Source organism: Tetrao urogallus, assembly GCF_951394365.1.
Source record: "Tetrao urogallus genome assembly, chromosome: 1".
In the NCBI taxonomy this organism is placed as follows: domain Eukaryota; kingdom Metazoa; phylum Chordata; class Aves; order Galliformes; family Phasianidae; genus Tetrao; species Tetrao urogallus.
Genome location: NC_136813.1, coordinates 85,640,992 through 85,660,075, shown reverse-complemented (window position 1 = coordinate 85,660,075; position 19,084 = coordinate 85,640,992). Strand labels below are relative to the sequence as shown.

Genomic DNA, 19,084 nt, shown 5'->3' with positions numbered 1-19,084 from the left:
GCATTTTAGATGAAATTTAGGTGAAGAGAGATTTTCTCTTTTTCTCTCAACAGTGCATTCCCACCTGTGCACTGAGAACACACATGCTCTGATTCTGGATCAATCCTCGGCCATGGGTGGATGCTGGATATTGCTGAGCTTCCTTGTGTGGCTGGTATGCAGGTAAGTGGCTGTTCTCCTTCTGCTGGTTGTTATTGCTGAGCGAAGCACAGCCCATGGGGGCTCCCAGTAGCCCATCCTTGCTCCACATGGGAAACTTGCTGGAGGATCCCTGCCCAGATTTATCCGACACACTTTATAGCACACTGCAAAAAATTGTCCCTTTTACAAACTCAAGTTAGACCTTTTTTTCTTCTCTTGGAAGAAAATTATTTCGTATTTTGAGCAGACTCTGCTTCAAGAGATGACAGAAACAAAAGCACATAGGCACAAAGCCAAGGGATGGGGGCAAAGACCCGCAGAAGGGGCCTCCTCCCCATCCATCCCTTAGAATCTGCCTGGCAGCTCTTGTTCATCCAGAAGACGTGCCGATGCCTCTGGGCAGAAACCATCTCATGCATCACAGCCTGGCAGCATCCCTCCAGGAGATCTGGCGCTGGTTCCCACCAGACTGTCATCCCCAGGTCAGTCTCCGCATTTCTGCTGACCACGTTGCCTTCGTCGTGAGATCATGTCTTTCCAGAGAAATCCCACTAATGCCTTCATTCTGCGAGATCGGTATATATAGGGGCAGCCTTCCCCGGGCTGCACTGTGCAGGCCAGCAAAGGCATCGCTGTCCTCCAAGCGGTTGCACGGCTCCCACGCTCTCCTTTTAGAACAAGACATAGCAGCAGCAAATATGGACATTACCATCCAGCACCCCTGGTTCAAACGCGCCCTGGGACCCCTGATTCCAAGCCGTTTGTTCGACCAGTTTTTTGGAGAGGGTCTCCTGGAGTACGATCTCCTGCCTTTGTTCTCCTCCACTATCAGCCCCTACTACCGGCAGTCCCTGTTCCGCAGCGTGCTGGAGTCAGGCATTTCAGAGGTAAGGCTCCTTACTGCCCCCTCCTTTGCCTTCCTCTCCTTCTCCACACCTCTGCTGGCTTCTCTCTGCCCAATGTTTTCTGGAGTGGGGCAGAAGCTTTAGCCCTGTGCTCGGGACGTCAGACTCAGCCTGGGCTGCCATAGCCAGCCTCCTGCCCCTTCTGGGAGCCCAGATCCCTGGCTTGGGAGAAGGCTGCCCTTCAAGCAATGGAAAGTTGTTTGACTCCTTACCGTTCATCACATCACGTACCAGGCTGCCTGTGTTGCCCTCACAGCTGTCAGCTCTTTGGTAAGGGAGGGACCGAGCTTCTCCTGGAATAAGCACCCATGAGCTGGGCTCCGCATTAGAGAGGACATGGGCGAGCACAAGCAGGAGTTTCTCCAGCCCCCTTCTCTGCCTTGGCAGCTCCTCAGTTTTTGCCAGTATGCACTGGAAGACCTAGGAGCAGTTCTCCAAGCGCATGAGGAGCAGTGAAGGCTGTAGTCTGAAGCTCAGGGACTGGGGCTTTCTCTAGCCCACTGATTTCCTCCCAGAAACTAGCTACAGAGCTGAAACCACAAAGACATTCTAAATTGCTGAAAGGACAAAACACATGCTGTCATGGAGCATTAATTTTAATCCCCTCTTGCTGCTGAGCACAAATGCTCAGTGCATCTGGCAAATTTCTAAGTGCAATCAAAGGGGTGCCTGACAAAAGAATAGTGGCAAGAAAAGATGCATCTTTTCTTGCCCATGGCAAAAGAAAGGGTGCTGCAAAGACTCCCATAGTCCCTGATGCCTCATTCTCTGCCCTGGGAAGGAAGACTCCTTCTGAGACTGGCGGGCTGTGGATACAGCCTGGCCCGTAGCCCCATTAGAGAGAACCGTAAAGCTGTTGGCTTTTGAGGCTGATGCAGCCTTTGTGTGTAAAGCCTGGGTCTTAATTGCTAACAATGTTCCTTTCAGGTGAGGTCTGACCGGGACAAGTTTACAATCATGCTGGATGTAAAACACTTCTCTCCTGAAGATCTGAGCGTGAAGATTATTGATGACTTTGTGGAAATCCACGGCAAGCACAGTGAAAGACAGGTAAGTGGAAGTAAGCAGGGTGATTAAGCAACTGGGGAATCAAGCTCTGTTTTATTTCTTTCCAACATTACCCAAGGGAAGAAAGAAAAAAAAGAGGAGTTACAAATTGTCATGCTTGGCATATCCAGCTCTGATGGAGCCCAGATCTGATCTGATGGCAGTAATGAAATAATCCAGCTCTTCTTTGTTTATGTTTGGCCCTCATCTTCCATAACCATCAGATGACAATGTGCATTGTTCACTAATAACACCAGGCCTGAAGAAGAGTATTATTCGGTGTTGCCACCGAATAATGGATGAGTTTTTATAAGCCAGAATTATTAGGGGAAACAGGGAATTCATATGCTGATCTGGAAGAGAAAAGCAAAACAAAACAACCAAATGCCTCAGGCTTGGAAATGTACTTTTAACATGTATGTTATGGAAATATTGGTGGGTGTTGAAAAGTGAGTTATACTAGTGAGGGGGTTAATTCTTCTCCTGAACATTCTGGAGGCTGCAGTGTGTCATGAGGGGACACCTGATCCTACAAACTTGAAAGATAAAACAAAAAGCGGAGATGCCCTGAGTAAGGTCTCAGGTCAAGCCAGGTTCAATACAGACCACTTCTGGTCAACAACATGGAAGGGTGGGCTCCAGGGGCTTCTAACAGGGCTTTCTCCTCTTGTCTGCATGTCAGGATGATCACGGCTACATCTCCCGTGAGTTCCACCGCCGGTACCGCCTGCCTGCCAATGTGGACCAGTCTGCCATCACCTGTTCCCTGTCCAGTGACGGCATGCTGACCTTCTCGGGCCCAAAGGTCCCCTCCAATATGGACCCCAGCCACAGCGAGAGGCCCATCCCTGTGTCCCGGGAGGAAAAGCCCACCTCTGCACCTTCCTCCTAAACCCTCTGCGGTACGCAGGCTGCCACCGGCTGCAGGTCTCACTCCTAGAGCCATTGCGTAGATATCAGTGAATACCTAGAGGGGTTTGTTCTGTTGTTTGTTTTTTCTTTTTCTTCTTTTTTTCTCCCCCATATGTTTATTTTCTCCCCTTGTATGGAATGAGGTGCTGGGTGAACGGCTGGTGGACTTTGAGGCTTAAACCTGCAATTCATGCTGTCATGATGGCATGGATTTCACACACTGCCATGCCATTGCAGTTGCCGAAAGGGTCTTCCTCTGGTGCAGTAGTCCACAACCACCACCAGGAAGGAAGGAGTGCACGAGTAACACCATCTCCTGGTGCACAAATGCTTGTAGTGGGACTTGGAGTGGGGTAGAAGCCCCAGAGACTTTTTCTGTCCCACACAGTTAACTGGTTACTCCAAAAAGCGCAACTTGGCCAAGCCAAGCCCCACACTGGGATACTGCGTATGTGCGATAAATGTACCACAGGTTCCTTGCAACCACAGGACAGATAATAATGTGTTACGTTTGAGGGTCACAGCATATATTTTTTCTCAGCAAAGTGTTTCAGTGTGTCTGTTCACACCACCAGCCTGTCACTTCCTTAGGGACATCTGACACAAGGACAAGTGCGTCTTTCCAGTGTCTTAGCAGTGGGGAGAGAGGGGGCTCACCGCTCTGCAGAGGCTTCAGACCGCACCAAACTCTCCCCAGCCTGTGCGTATCACACCCTTGCTCCTGCCCTCGCTGTAATTCTAGTGTAGCTCCATCTGACCCACTGGTATCTGGCACTCAACCCGAGAACTCAGTCCCTGGCAGTCAATAAAGAGATATAGGAAACACGCAATTGGCTTTGGGGGTTTGATTTTTCCTTTCCAAAGGTTCTGAAGTGGAAAAGTGAACGTGGTGCCTTGCACCACTCAGAGGATGCACTTTCCACCACATTCTGTAATTATTTTGTGTATTTGCCCTTTCATCTTCCTCTTATCCTTCACACAAGCCAAACAAAGGGATTAAAAAAGAAAGAAAAATAATCTCAACAACCCAACACTGAGCCATTTCTTAAGCAGAGAAGGGAGATGGTTGTTAATTAGAGAGCAAGGCATTAGTGTGAACTCTAATAATATTTTAAACCTATTTTTACTGTGATTAATTATCAGGCAATTCCAAAGCTTTCAACCGAAAAATGTGCCATCTCTAGGGGAAATGCATGAATGATCATGTTTGGGAAAAGGATGGCATCGTACTGGGAGTGAGCAGCTACTACAGAGCTGGGAGGCAGGGAGAGGTCATGGTAAAAAAAAGCTGCCTCTTTCTGCCTTGCCTGGCTGTAAAGGGCCAGTGGCCACTGCTCCTTTGCTCTTAAAGGCACCTACAGGGTGCTGGCATCTCTCTTTCCTGATACAAACCCAACAGAGCTGGGAGGAAAGAATCAAACCAGCCTCATGGCAATACATGACAGGGGATTGAAACTAGGTGATGTTTAAGGTCCCTTCCAACCCTAAGTCATCCTGTTATACTATGAAAAATTCTATGATCCTATTAAAAATGTGAGAGGCTGCTATAAGCTTTTGTGTGAAGACACACTGGTGTTTTGTGCAGGGGTGGAATGTGTCCCCAGAGATTTAAAGCTCAAACTGAGGCCTCAAGCATAAGGCACCCCTTCTTCTAGTTACACAGCTGTGGGATACCCCTTCTATTTGTTGCACTTGGCTCTGCAAAAACCATTGCTTCCCTTCACCAGGATTAATGTTCTTTTACAAAGGTCTTTACAAACCGTGATCACAGTTTCGAGAGAGAGCTCTTCACCAAAGCTTTTCTGCACAAATTCCCCTGTTAACAAGGTGCTACTAACACACTTCAAGGATTAACAAAATTTCTTGGAAAGTTTTTTATTAGAAACTCAATGATGGCTTTGTCATGGAGTGAAAGGCAGGGGGGAACCTGCCTTAGGGTGCCGATGGCACCTGGCAGTGTCCAGACAGTGTGGTGTATGGTAACTGTACCAAGGTTTATAAAATCAGAACCATAGAATATCCCAAGTTGGAAGGGAACCACAAGGATCATCGAGTTCTGGAGATGGTATAGGAAAGTCCCTGCACAATCCATGCAGCAGGACTGGAGCTGGGGATATCCCATCCTAGCGTGGGTTAGGAGATTAGCACTTAGATTGAGACTGACTGGCACTTTGGTGGAAAAATATGAGATTGGGACATGGCACAGGTGTTCATGGCATGTGTAGCACAAGCAGGGTAGCAATTAATGATGTAGTGGATGTTGGGGGACTTAGCACAGGGAGAGTGGTGATGTATTGGAATAGGCTGCCCAGAGAGGTGATGAAATCACTGTCCATGGAGGTGTTCAAGAGCTGTGTGGATGTAGCACTGAGGGGCATGGTCGGTGGGCATGGTGGGGATGGGCTGATGGCTGGACTAGGTGATCTTAGCGGTCTTTTTCCAGCCTTAATGATTCTATGATTCTTTTGGACCCAGGCATAAATGAGCAGTGCTTTGAGCCATACCCATTCCCACTCTAAACTGCAGCAGTGCAAGATTTACCTAAACCATGACAGAATCAGAAGGCCTGAAGGGACATCAGCTGAGCTTAGTCTGTGGTCTCTAGACAGCACTGCTGGGGACTCTCCTACTTGACTCACTCATTGCTTTCAGAGGATGTTGCCATGCAGTGCTGGACAGAAGGGCACGGTGCAGGCAGTTTGCACTGGGCATTCACAGAAGCGGGGAGAGCAGGAGGGCAGACTATCCCTCCCCACTTTGGAGTCCAGTTCACCCGTCAGCTGCCTCCCAGACAACAAATCCGCCATGGTCTCCACTAGGTAGAGAGCTCTGGCCAAAAATAATGTGGTGACTCAAATGCAGTGCCTGCTCAAGAAGGCAGCTGTTCAGATCTCCGACTGCAGGGATGCCTGAGCCTGCTGCTGCCAGTGGAGGGCGGCAGGGATTCCACCTGCGTGAGGTGTGAGCCGAGGGAAGGTCTGCTTAGCATGGTGGCAGAGCTCAAGGAGGAAGTGGAGAGGTAAAAGAGGATCAAGGAGTGTGAGCAAGAGATAGATTGGTGGAGTAACTCCCTGTCATACCTGCGAGAAAGGCACCAGAGTGATTCACCCCAAATGGTGGTGGGCCCCCTGCCCTGCCACTGTTGGGAAGAGGGAATGGACCCTAAAAGATGGTAAAGAATGGAAACAGGTCTCCGCTCAGTGTCACAGGCAACTCCCCAACCCTACCTACCTTGGTTGCCCAGGTGTTTCTATGTAATAATAAATTTGAAGCTCCGGAACTTGAGGGAGAGGTAAGTGCCCATGAGGTTGTCTGGGGCAAGGTGGTCAACTCCACATCTCAAGACTGCCTCCGCCAAGAAGGAAATAAGGATAACTGTCATAGACAACTCCCTTCTGAGGGGAACAGAGGGCTCCACATGTCAGCCAGATCCTACCTGTAGGAAAGTGTGTTGCCTCTCTGGGGCCAGGACGTTAACTAAAAAATGTCCTGGTCTAGTTCAACCCTCTGATTATTACCCTTTACTGATAGTTCAGGCTGTCAGCAATGAAATCACTGAGAGAAACTTGAGGGCTATCAAAAGGGACTTCAGGACACTGGAGTTGTTAATTGGTGGAACAGGAGTTCCCATGGTATTTTCCTCTATCCCCTAAGTGGCAACAAGGGATGCTGAGAGGACCAGGAGAACCCATCTCATAAATATGTGGCTGGGGTCATAACAGAAATTTTGGCTTTTTTGACCATGTGGCAGTTTGCTTGGTGCCTGGCCTGCTGCCTGCTGATGGGTCTAATCTGTCTCAAAGGGAGAAATGAATCCTGGCCCATGAGCTGGCAGAACTCATTGAGAGGGCTTTAAATTAAATATGAAGGTGGAGGGAGAAAAAAACAGGCTTTCCTTCAGAAGGAATAGGCAAGGAAGGAGGCATGGCTCTCTGTGTTAGAGAGTGTTTTTTTATGTTGTTGAACTTGGGGCTGGAAATCATAAGATGGCATAGATTCATCGTGCAAACTCTTGGGATCGTGGATGTCTTGGAGACTTTGTTAGCCTCCTCCTGTCAGGGAAAAGGCATCTATGAAGCTCTGTCTAAGGGCATCTGTGTAATAAAGCGACAGCTAACTGAGCATGTGTGCCTAGCATGTACAAAGCTTTGCATCTCTGGCATAATGTCTGCACACAGACCATTTTGTTTCCTTGGCATCCCCAATGCTCTGCTTAAAGATGCCATACCAAAGGATTTTTATACATGTATCTATCTGTTCTGGAAAAGAAAAAGCCGAACAAAGTGGTAGCTGTTTCTGAAATCAGGCAGCTCCGGGAGCCCCGTGAGTGGCCAAAAGATGGCAGCAGCCCCATGTCTTTGGAACTTCGTAACCCTCTGCTTCGAAGGAAATGCCAAACAGAAAGGTCACGTTTGGTATTTTTCTGAGTATCTCCTGCGTATTCCTCTAGCAATGTTTTTATTTTTCTTCTTTTCTCCTTTTTTTTTTTTTTTTTTTTCTTTTTCTCCTCCCAGCAGCAATTACTTCAGTTTTCTTTCTCCTTCCCTCACAAGAAGCTGTGCGGTGCCACTGTCCCTGCTGTCTCCTCTTTCCACCCACTTGGACTGATGCCAGTCCCTCGGTGCAGGACTCCACGTGCTGTCCCCGTGCCTATAATGCTGTTATTTTCTCTGGAAAAGTGGCTGGGAGCCCCTCTCCCACCTCCCTTGTTTTCCATACTCAGACCCTCACAGGGAGGGAGGAAACAAGGGGGTGGAGTGAACAGATGTCTCCCAAGCTGTCCATCTCCTGCCCTTCAGAAGTCACCTGAACATGGGCCTGAACACCCTGCTGGAGCAGGGAATGGGCCGCAGGGACCCAGAGGTGCTTTCCCACCTCACCCACCCTGTGATAAGAAGAAGGGGTGCTCTGCTCCCCAACACACAGCACATGACCAAGCCTGGGATGCCCAGCCGAGGTCTGGAACGACATTTGGCTCTGCTGGAGCTTATCTGGAGATAACCCACTCCTTGAGATAAGCCACCCTGAGCCTATGGCAGTGCTCAGAGCTGAGCTGTGGAGATCACTGTGAGTACCCTGCTCAATGGTTTTCAGTGCTGCCTAAGGAAGGCTTGGACTTTAATTTCCTGTTTTTTTCACTGTTTGTTTTTACTTAAGGAGAAGTATTCAGGACATCTCACCTCATCTTGGCCGGTTTTGCTGGAAGACTCCTTGGGCATTTCACAGCGTGCGCATATCGAACCCACCATAAACAAAGCACGTCCAACCCTTCTCAATGATGCTGACTTCCCAAAGCATTCACTAACAGCTTGTCCTTTTTTTCCTCACAATTTATGAACCACTTCCAAACAGCTCACAAAACAGCAATGCAGAACGCTTGGCTTAAACTTATGTTCTCAGCGGGGCTTCAGGGTGAGGGAAGCTATACGAAGCATGGCTTCAGAATCTGAATGTGTCAGCATTTTGCTTGTGAGGTTCACAACACTGCAACGCATGATTCTGTATGACAGAAAGCAGGAGCACGTCTGGCTCATTCAGTTCTCTGGCATTTTGGCTTCTCTTGAGTGCACCTTTTGTCCCATTGATTTTTGGTGTGGCAGCTGAAAGTCTCACCTGAACGTAGCACAAAATGAATGCCCTGTCACATCAGTGTGGAGAAAATGGAACACAATGAACTTCATTAGCAGTGGCAGAGTGATTCTGTGGAGTCAGTGAAAGGATTTTGTAAAGAAAAGCAATCGTTGAAGATTTTTTTTGCTTGGCAGGAGTTTCTCTAGCAACACAAACCAGAGATGGCATCCTAGGGTGAGCCCCACGGGCTGGCTTTGCTCTTCCAGCAACAAGTAATCCCCTATCATTTCAACTCATTAAGAAGGAGAGCATAGAGTGAGAGAAACAGACTGGCCTGAACTGAAGGCTCAAACAAGCAGTGGAACCAATGGGTGAACCAGTGAAGCTGCCATAATATTCATTTCTATCTTAGAGAATGATAGAATCATGCAATTGTTTGAGTTGGAAGGGACCCTAAAGGTCACCTGGTCCAACTCCCCTGTAGTGAACAGGGAACAGTGGCATCAGGTTGCTCAGAGCCACATCCTGCCTGACCTTGGATGCCTCCAGGGATGGGGCATCCACCACCTCTCTGGGCAACCTGTGCCAGTGCCTCACCACCCTTATTGTAAAAAACTTTTTCCTTATATCCAACCTAATTTTCCCCTTTTTTAGCTTGAAACCAGTTCCTCTTATCCTATCACAACAGACCCTGCTAAAGACTCTGTCCCCTACTTTTTACAGCCCTCTTTACATACTGAATGGCCACACTTAGGTCTCCCCAGAGCCTTCTCTTCTCCAAGCTGAACAGCCCCAGTTCTCTATGCCTGTTCTCCTAAGGAAGGTGTTTCCTCCCTCAGATCATTTCAAACATGCTCTAACAGGACCATGTCTCTCCTATCTTCCTAGGAAAGATCAGCCCACTGGTGCTCCCCCAGAGATCAGACAGATAACTCAGAGACAAAGCCTCCAGCTAAATAATATCCACAGAGCTACTTATTTCTGGTTCAGTAACACAAACTAAAAGGGAAAAACAACAACAACAACAACAACAAAACAACACAACCAAGCAAAAACAAACAAATGAACAAACAAAAACCCAACAACCCACAAACAAACAAAAAATCACAACGGAACTAACAAACTTCAAAACCTAAAGGCTATACGTGTTTTCTTATGGTTTGATAGGATAAAGTGCAGAAGCTGGCCTAAAATCCAGAATAATTGTAAATGCTCCCTGCCAGCATGAGGCAGAACTCAGTGTGTGAACGCTTTGCAGCTGGACCGTGCTGTTCTGTTGCCTGGAGCTGAAGCATGGGGGTGTGCCCGCGTTGGGGGCTTCGGTGTAATTTCAGTTTCTTATTCCGATTCATGCCTGGTTCATTATGCAAAGCAGCCCAACCGTGTGACTGGCATTTGAGTTGTTAATGTGGCAGCTGGAAGTACACTGATTTAGCCAAAAGATTAAAAAAAGTTTGAAAAAACAAACGAACAAACAAACAAAACCAAGAAATCTGAGCCTGACAATGTTTTACCTATAAATTTTGCAGTTAACAGATGGTGTGAATGGAAGAAATAATGCATATCCATAGAATTTGTGGTTTTGTTTGCACAGGCCTTTCGTTGCCAGCTGCTGCAGGATGGGCTTGCGTGCATGGATGCCTTGGGGAGATGGCGTCAGCCTGATGTGACCAGTTACTGTGTTGAGTAAACCTCTCCTACAGGGTTCTGCCTTGTGCCCTCACAGCGCTTGGAGCTCAGAGGAGTTACTCAGCGCCTGTCTGCACTGCAGAGTAAAGTCTTCCCGTGAATCAGATGTAAACTCGCATTTCTTAAGCATCTGAGGACAAATGCTTGGAAAATTTACCTTGGAAAAGGACCAGGCTCGGAGGCCTCCAGTGTATTTTGCTGTAGCTGCAATATCTCAGGACACCACCAGGTCAAAGGTTTGTAGACAGAGGTAATATTTTTCTTTATACCCCCTGGCAGAGTTGGAAAAATTAGAGGAGTTTTTGGGCACGAAAGCCAACCTGTGAGTCACTGAGGGCTTTGAGAGATGAGCCTTGACTGTGCTTGTTATGGTGGGTTAGACATTACCCCCTTTTAAATTAAAGAAATGTTCTGTTGGTGTACAATACATAAGTACTGAGGTTGCTGTCTGAGTGGAAGCAAACTTTCCCTAGTGTGAGGCAATGAAGAAGAGGTCTCAAGGCAGAAAACAAAGTTTTGCCTAGGTGGAACTCCCCCCTAGTTTAGAATCATAGAATCACCAAGGTTGGAAAAGACCTCTAAAATGAGGTCCAACTGTCATACACTACCAGTATTTCCCTGCTAACCCCTGTCCCTTAGTTCAACATCTCCACATTTCTCAAACACCTCCATGGATGGTGACTCCACCAGTTCCCTGGGCAGCCTGTTCCAACACTTGAACACCCAGGGCCAGGGCTGATGCTGATGAGCTGCAGGGATGCTACCTAGGGGAATCCCCTGGGCACCAGCTGGATTCCTGCAGAGACAGCAGGAAGAGGGGAATGGCTGCAGCTTTTAAGCAGTGTGTTTATGCATGCTGACTGCAAACTATTCAGGGTCTCCTTGCTATGGGTTTAGATTTATTCAGGGTCTCCCAGCTCTGCTGGGAGAGGGTGATGCCAAACTGTGGTGCTGCTTTAGCTATGGATCTGTCCTCCTGCAACCCTTGTTTGTATCTTGGGAGCACGTCTGTCTCATCTGAGCTCACACAGAGCCCTGTCTGCAAGTGCTGCCTATTCATCCCCTGCAGGTCAATGCTGCACCCATGGTAGAGCCTGTGATGAGACCTGTTGTGGGACTACATGATGGGACCCATGATGGATACATGATAGAACCTGTGCTGAAAACACAATTTAACTTGTCAGCATGCTGTCACATGGTGAGGTACTGTCTGGAAAGAAGAAAGCCTTACCTCCAGAAATGTATGGGTTGGAGGTATACGGGGGCCAAAGGAAAGAGGAGGGGACTGAACAATGACTGGCCTTGTATTAATTCCAGCTGAATCACAGGAGGAATATAACCTTCCAGGCAATGATGTTTATTAAAGCCTTTATTCTCAAATATGACCAGTTTGCAATTGGAAACCAAGAAACATGTCCCTTCTACCAATGGCAGAGTAGTATGGTGACATTTCGGTGCGCCTGTCTTAATGCAACTGTACTTGCCATTGAGCACTAGCCGTGCAAGACATCTGTCTCTTCCTTCCCCTTGCATCTGAGAGCCAGCACCTCTCAGTGCAGTAAGCAGCCGTTTTCCCCCTTGCTTTCCATTCCCCAGCTGGCCAGGCTTAGCCAGTTCTCAGGACATGTCCCCACTGACTGATGAGGAGAGGCAAAGCTGTATTGTTTTTCAGCTGAGAAGGAGCAAAGAGTGCACCTTCACCAGCTCAAGCTGCTGACATTAACAAGCTATCGTTTTACTCCGGCTGGTGTGGATACTGTGACACTGCCATGCTGAGGAACCAGCTGGCACAGCAATCCAGCAAAGCCTTGCAAAATGCCAGGGCCTTTGGCCAGAGCTTCCCTGCTTCAGCAAAAGGCTCCAGCTGAAAATAGGCCCTCCTTTCCAAAGGATGGCCCCTCTTGAATACTTGGCATGCCCACAGTGCTTGGTGGGTGGGTTAGGCATTGTCAGCCTGCTGAGAATAGGATCCTATGGGGAGAGGGAGGATGGCAATGCCTGTTACTGAGCGAGGTGGGACTTTTAACACCTGTTACTGAGGTAACCATTGTGCGCATGCACTAGGGATGTCTGGAGTCATCAAGGTCTTCTGTCACACCTCCAAGCAGTGTCCTTCCCACGTCCGCAAAATCACTGGACACCGAATCTGGCTGGCATTCAGCACTGCTGTAGGACCCTGGTTGTACATTTACTTTCTGTGCAGCTTGTTCTGGCTTAGCAGGAATACGCCCTGTGCTTGGAGAGGGCTGGCGGAAACATAAGCTCTCTCGCTTTTGTCCTTTAAATGTCAAAGAAAAGGGCACAAACCAGTTGCAGAAGATGGGGCAGGAAAAGTGGAGGCTGTGGAGCTGTAGACCCACTGCCATTATAAACACCTAAGGCTGGTGTCCCCCTGTCAAGGCCCATCCTGCCCAATGGGGTTCACAGAAGGTTTTCTCCCCACACCTCACTGCATTCTGGACCACCAAGTACTTCCTGAGCATCTTTGACCCAATTTACATCAACAGGACAAAAGATCAAAAGCCATAAACTCTGCTACAGTACAAGATGATAGCAGGTGAGATCCAGAGCCTTGCCAGCATGCCAGCAGCTGGCAGGAGAAGAGCACGTGGGGAGGAGTCTGCAGAGGACAAATCAAATTTGAGCACTTGAGTTGATCAAAGTATTTTGATGTCTGTAGCGTCTGTGGGGAAGCTCAAACTCCACGTGCCATGTACAGCTGAGAAAGGGCTTGGCATCAGGTTGTGAATGGCAAGCCCCATGCCCCAAGCATTCTGCAGTCCCTTGCAAGGATAGGATTCAGCTCACTTAACTTGGAAAATGGAGTTGGACACTGTTCTAGGCTTGAAAAGGTCTCAAAGAAAGGAGTGGATTTGGCTTCCATAACCCTTCTACATTGCTCACTTTAATCACAGCCTAAGGTTATCTTGTTTACAAGTAGAAGGCATTGGCTCAGGTCTGCTTGAAGCTTGGTCTTGAAAGATTTGTGAACCTCTCTCAACTTTGATTTTGCCTCACTCGCTTTATCAGCTTATGAGGAAGTGCAAGCAATTCACTGCTGCGTTTTTATGCACACCGCCATTTATGACAGCACAAACTTTGCAAATGTGGATCCAAAACACCGGTGCTGGTGTGGAAGCATTCTGCAGTCCCCTTGTCTGTAATTCCTATCATTATGGAGATCCTGACTGTGGGTTTCCAATATTTACTTGAATCTCCTTTTCCTGGAAGATTTAAAATACAGGTTTCCCTAGGAAAGGCACCTTCCTTCTTTGGTCTGAGGCCATCCAAAACTTTCTGAGTGATGACCTGGACACAAACCCATGGTTTCCTAAGGTGGAGAAGAAGAGGAAACTGTAGGAAATTGCATTGTCTGAATGCAGCAGTCTTCGGGGAAGTAAACAGCAGATTGGAAGCTGAGGCTGATGCAGCTGAACACGCAACAGGGACCTTGTGTCCATGGAGAGTATTATTCAGGGGAGGATGGGAAATGTTTGTGCTCTTGGAGTGAGATCTAGATCCTGCCACAACAGGACAACTCCAGGTACCTCATGGGTTTTCAGTTAATACCAGGCCACAGAAATTAATTGCTCCCTGTGGGTATACTCAGCCAGCATGTCCTTGACCAGGAGTGCTCATTTTCAAAGTCCTGCTGAAGGGCATCCTGCAAAGGTTTCAGATGCTTTTGGCTGCTTGATAGGTTACTGGGGTCTTTACATGCTGGGAAAAACAAGCTGGTGTCATGTATACTCAGTACATACTCCATGGCTGAAGTTTCTATTTTAATGGTGCATTAAAATCCTGCCATATTCAGCTACACACCTTTGTCATTGTTTCGTGTCACTGTATTTTAAACAGCATTCTCCATATGGGGACTTCCAATTCTGCATAGCCCTCAAGCATTACTTTTTATTTTTTTAACACACTTTCTCTTAAAAGGAGGAATATGATTTAGCAGAGAGTTGTTAGAGTGAGGGTACTAAGGTTAGGCTGTGGTTGGACTTGATGATCCTTGAGGTCCCTTCCAACCTGAGTAATTCTATGATTCTATGATTCTATGACCCAGAATGATCAAATCTAGACCAGACAAAACAGCTAGACATGGTTCAATGCAACTTTTCTGTGCAAAGGCCAGACAGAAGGATGGCTTTGCAAAGTTCTTAAACCGACTTGTACTCAAAGTAGTGGAATTAATTTGCAGACCTTGTTTTTGCCTATTCACATCACTTGCCACATGGTGCAAGGGTATGTATTGGATGAAAGACTTCTGACACATCTTGGTTGCTCTTGAAAACAGACTTAAAAGTAGCTTGACCTTTGTTCTGTAAAGCCTTTTTGATTAGGGCTTCTTTCACTCAGTCAGTGCTGAGACCAAGGCAGCAAGTGAACTCTGGCCCATTTGCAGATATGATGAGGAACATGAGAGCTTTGGGCCTCCCAAGAATGCCAGAGGGACCTCCTGGACATTGCCTTCATTCCCTCAAATGACTTTGACAGACATGGCTCAAATTATTTAAAATGAAGAACCTCCAAAGAAATGAGGCAGGATGTCATACCTGGGGAGGTGTTTTGAATGATGAGCAGCCAGAATGTGGCAAAGAATCAACAGATAAATGGAAAAAAGTAATGTGGGCTAGATGATTCAGAAGAGGCCAGAGGCTCAGTCTGGGTTGAGATGTGTTTGTACACATGTGGGAAGAATGTATGTCGCTATTAAAATTTGAATTGCTGCTCTGTCAAGACATTATCACAATGGCTGTGGAGAAGTAATAAGCTTGGGAGGTTTATTCCATGGCTTGCAGATGAGGGACTATTGACACAAATCTAGGATTGGTACCTCTTTCAGAAAATTACCGTTATGAGAAGACTCATTAGAGATAATATTCTCATTTCCTTTCTGGCAGCAAGTCTGCAAACTCAAATAAACAGTAGGATGTTCCTCATTGATGGGAAAAGACATATTCCTGTATTGTAATCCAGAGGGACAATATATATTCATTTTTCAAAGCAGTGCAGGTCATTTATCAGCAACGTAGCTTTGTCCTTGGCAAGATTTTATTTAGTGTGTGTGCACAGCACAGCCTTATACCATGATATGAGTTCTCCACTGGACAGCTGAAGGCTTGGTTTTGATCCATGCTCTGCAAGAGTCCTCTTGTTTCAGGTCTAGTTATAAGCCCTTGAGTTGCTAAGCTTCACCAAAGTGTTGGCTCAGTAAGGATAGGTAAGCCTCAGATGAGAATCACATGAGTCTGGGCCAAGTTTAAGAAACCTCTCTGCCTCTTAGTAAGGCATTATTGCTTTGGGTCAAGCCAGGCAAAAGGTCCATTAATGTTTCTGACTGAGACAAAGCGGAATGTGAGGGATGTGTGCCAAGTCCCAATGCCCACTGCCTGTGTCTTGTACAGTTTCTGTCACTGCAGTTCTTAAAATGAGGATGTTTATTTCTCAGTGGTGCAACTCAGTTTTGCCAATGGGATTTTGGAGGGACTTTAGAGGACTAAAGCTTCTCCCTTGGCCAGCAATCCATTCTGCCTGGCTCTCGCCCAGGACAACTCTTCTCTTGTCCCAGTTAGAAAATGGTCCTGCTCTAAGGGGAGAGATGTTTTCCTGCTTTCCTCATGCTGTGGTGCCCTGAGAGCACACGTAATGATATAACATCATGTTTGCACTGAAAAATGCCCCTAATTCATGGTGCTGTGAATCTGTAACAAGTCGCCTAAGCGCGTGCTTTTTTTGAAGAGTAAAACAGTGATGAGCCTCCCAGCTTGTATCAGGAAACTGGGAGCAGCCAGTGCTCCTTGGTTCATTGGTACAGTGAGGACATGGGTCCTCAAGGGCCACCCCACCGGCTACCCCCGCCCCAGTCTGCCCACACTTGGCACTGCTGGGCACTGCCAGGATGGCTGGTTGTTGAATGTTACCTCTTTGTGTGGGAAGGGCTGTTGGAAGTGGCTGAGGTGGACACTGAGCCAACCTCACTGTTATACTTCAGTGTTTGACGTGGGTCATTCAGTGCAGCCATCACATGGCAGCGTTTGGAGATCCCTGCAGTTCCAGGTCACAGGCAAGACTGGCTCAGCTAAGGTCAGTGAGTTTAACTGCAGTAAAACCAGGGCTTGTTTTCTCTCTGGGAAAGGACAGAAGTTGTGGCAAGGTGTTTTTCTTAGAGGCAAGGCAGCCACTTTTCTCTGTGTGCTCTCATTCCCATGTAGGGTAAGCAGATACACATAGAAGCAAAGGGAAAAAAGTGCTTTCGGTTTAAAAGTACCTGTGCTCACAGGCAACAAAATATGCAGGCTCCTTATTTCCCACTGAAATCAAAGCAAGTAAAGTATATTGCCCAGTGAGGTGAAACTCTGAAACTCTGTCCCTGGAGACATTCAAGATCAGGCTGGACAGGGCTCTGAGCACCCTGATCTAGATGTAGGTGTCCTTATTCACTGCAGGTAGTTGGACCAAATGGCCTTTAAGGGTCCTTTCCAGCTCAAATGATTTTGTGGTTCTATGTATGTCCAGGGTTTCCCAAGTGAAATGCTGGGAACCCAGCCCAGCCTGAGTGCATTAGCACTGTGGCTGGAAGTATGGCCGGAATCAGGCTGGTGGCTCCCAGTCAAATCCAGTGGACATCTCCTTCTCGGACATATCTCAAGGGTGCCTGCAGGCTGCTGGAGTAGGTACAGAGCCCTGTCCTCAGAGCTCTTCCATAGTTCCTGCCTGCCCTTTGCTATGGCAAACCTCCTAAGAAAAGGCAGGGAGTGGTTTTGCCCTGGTGAAGGTAGAGCACAAAGTCCTCAGGATTTGGCTTCCTTGAGGGAGTCCCCACACAGGATCTTCTTGATTGTTTAAAGAAGGTGTTTGAAACAAATACGGATTCCTGCTTTACCTCAGCGAGCTGACACATGTCATCCTCTCTCCTTCTCCCCAGGGAAGTGTGCTGGCCCTCCTGTGCCCCCTTTCCATCCGTGTTCTTAAATGAGGCCACAACTTGCTGAAAGTCCTTGTAAGGATTCCTGTGAAGAATAAATCAAAACAACATAATCAGATAAAAAATTAATTGCTTTTCCACCTGCTGAAGGTTATAAAAAAAAAAAAAGAAAACAACAAAAAACCAGCAACTTCTGCCACTAATCACCCTGTTTTCTATCTGCTTTTATTTTAAAATAAAATACAGGCAAGTATTGTGATTATCTATTGTTGAGAAATGATTAACTTGAGGAAACATTTGTGGTGGAAGGAAATTTAAGTCAAGTCCAATTTGACCTCTGGACCTGCCAGGAGCAGTGGGAGCACCTGCAGGCTGAGCATCGCCTGGATGGGAGCTGCTCCTTCCTTTCCCTGCTCAGCGAGTCTAGTGCAGTAGGGTTTAGACACAAGTTGTGTTCAGTGGTGCTGTGTGGAGCCAGGAGTTGTATTCAATGTTCTTTGTGGGCCCCTTCCAGCTCAGGATATTCTATGGTTCTTTTACACATCTCTGCTTCCCAGCAAGACCCCAGAAGATGCGTTCTTGCCCAGCTGTGCTGCAGGTACCATCTATTCACAGGCATTGAGGAAAACCCAGTGCCATGGCTAGGTTTATTTGTTCAGCTTCCCACCCTGCCCCATCTCCCACCTAAAATTAGTGCTAAGCACAGACATGCAAAGACTTTCCAAACAAATTATTGTGCAATCCGCAGATCTCTGCCTGGGCTGATTGCTCAGGTTGCCTTATTAGCATTGCACCTGCTTTAAGCATCGATGCTACCAAATCATATGGAAAAAACATGCAAATTCCGTGTAGTTTTCTGGCAAATTAGCATGCTTCCTGCTCAAAGGTGAAGATTATGTAGAGAATACTAACATAATCTGACTAATTACTGAAGTAAGTAAATTAGGTGAAAGGATGACTAGAAAAGGGCATAAGCATCAATTCAATCATATGGAAAAAAAAACGATGTAAGGATAACACAAAGGGTGTCTGTGGTTTGTGTGCATGGTGCTTGGTGCATGGAGCTGCCTACCTCCCTGCTGGCAAGCAGGATTACGATGGCTGCCTACTTTAGCAAAAGGGAGGCATGGGATGTTCATGTTGGGAATGGAGGCACAAGGTACTAGCTTTTTTGATAGAAAGACAGAAGCATTAGTGACACTGATGTACCCAATCTATAGTTACTGAGTGGCCACAAAGTTCAGTCCTTTGGGTGTGTGTGTGTATCCTAAACATCTAATGATGTCAACTACTGTGGGAAAAATCACAGGAATAATCCTAGAAGTTAAAGTGTACATACATGAGGCTGTGCAGGCAGCCTTCAGCCTGCGTGGAATCCTAAAATCATTAAGGTTGGAAAGAACCTCTAAGACTACCCAGTCCAACCATCAGCCCATCCCCACCATGCCCACTGCCCATGACCCTCAGTGCCACATCCACACGGTTCTCGAACACCTCCAGGGATGGTGACTGCACCACCTCCTCAGGCAGCCTGTTCCAATACTTCACCACTTTCCCTATGCTAAATCCCCCAATATCCACTGCATCATTCATTTCTACCTTGCTTGTGCTACACAAGCCATGAGCACCATCCCTGTTTCCCAAATAGTGAAGCACAGCTCCATTGGCTCTGGGGACCAGCAACCTTCATCTTGCACATCTCTAAAGGGTCTCTGCTGTCCCCTGTGCTTCCATGTGCCCCTAAAGGCACAGTACTATCTTCTCCCTGTGTTCTGCATCTTCATAGGAGTCTCTTCTTTGAAAGCTTAAAATCTGCTTTGATAAACTTCTCAGAAAGCCACTTCTAGGCATCTTAAAACCATCTATTTACCTTCTACAAACAAATGCAGAT

The 19,084-nt window shown here is 47.2% G+C and overlaps 1 protein-coding gene across 1 annotated transcript; it reads left to right on the top strand.

Moving 5' to 3' along the window:
• Window positions 1-839: 839 nt before the first annotated feature.
• On the top strand, window positions 840-2,985 carry CRYAA (crystallin alpha A; the record flags this gene model as incomplete). The annotated part of the gene is made up of 3 exons (XM_079534276.1): window positions 840-1,028; window positions 1,974-2,096; window positions 2,776-2,985. 3 exons carry the CDS (start codon window positions 840-842, stop codon window positions 2,983-2,985), a joined length of 522 nt encoding a protein of 173 aa, XP_079390402.1.
• Between the last annotated feature and the right edge of the window lie 16,099 nt (window positions 2,986-19,084).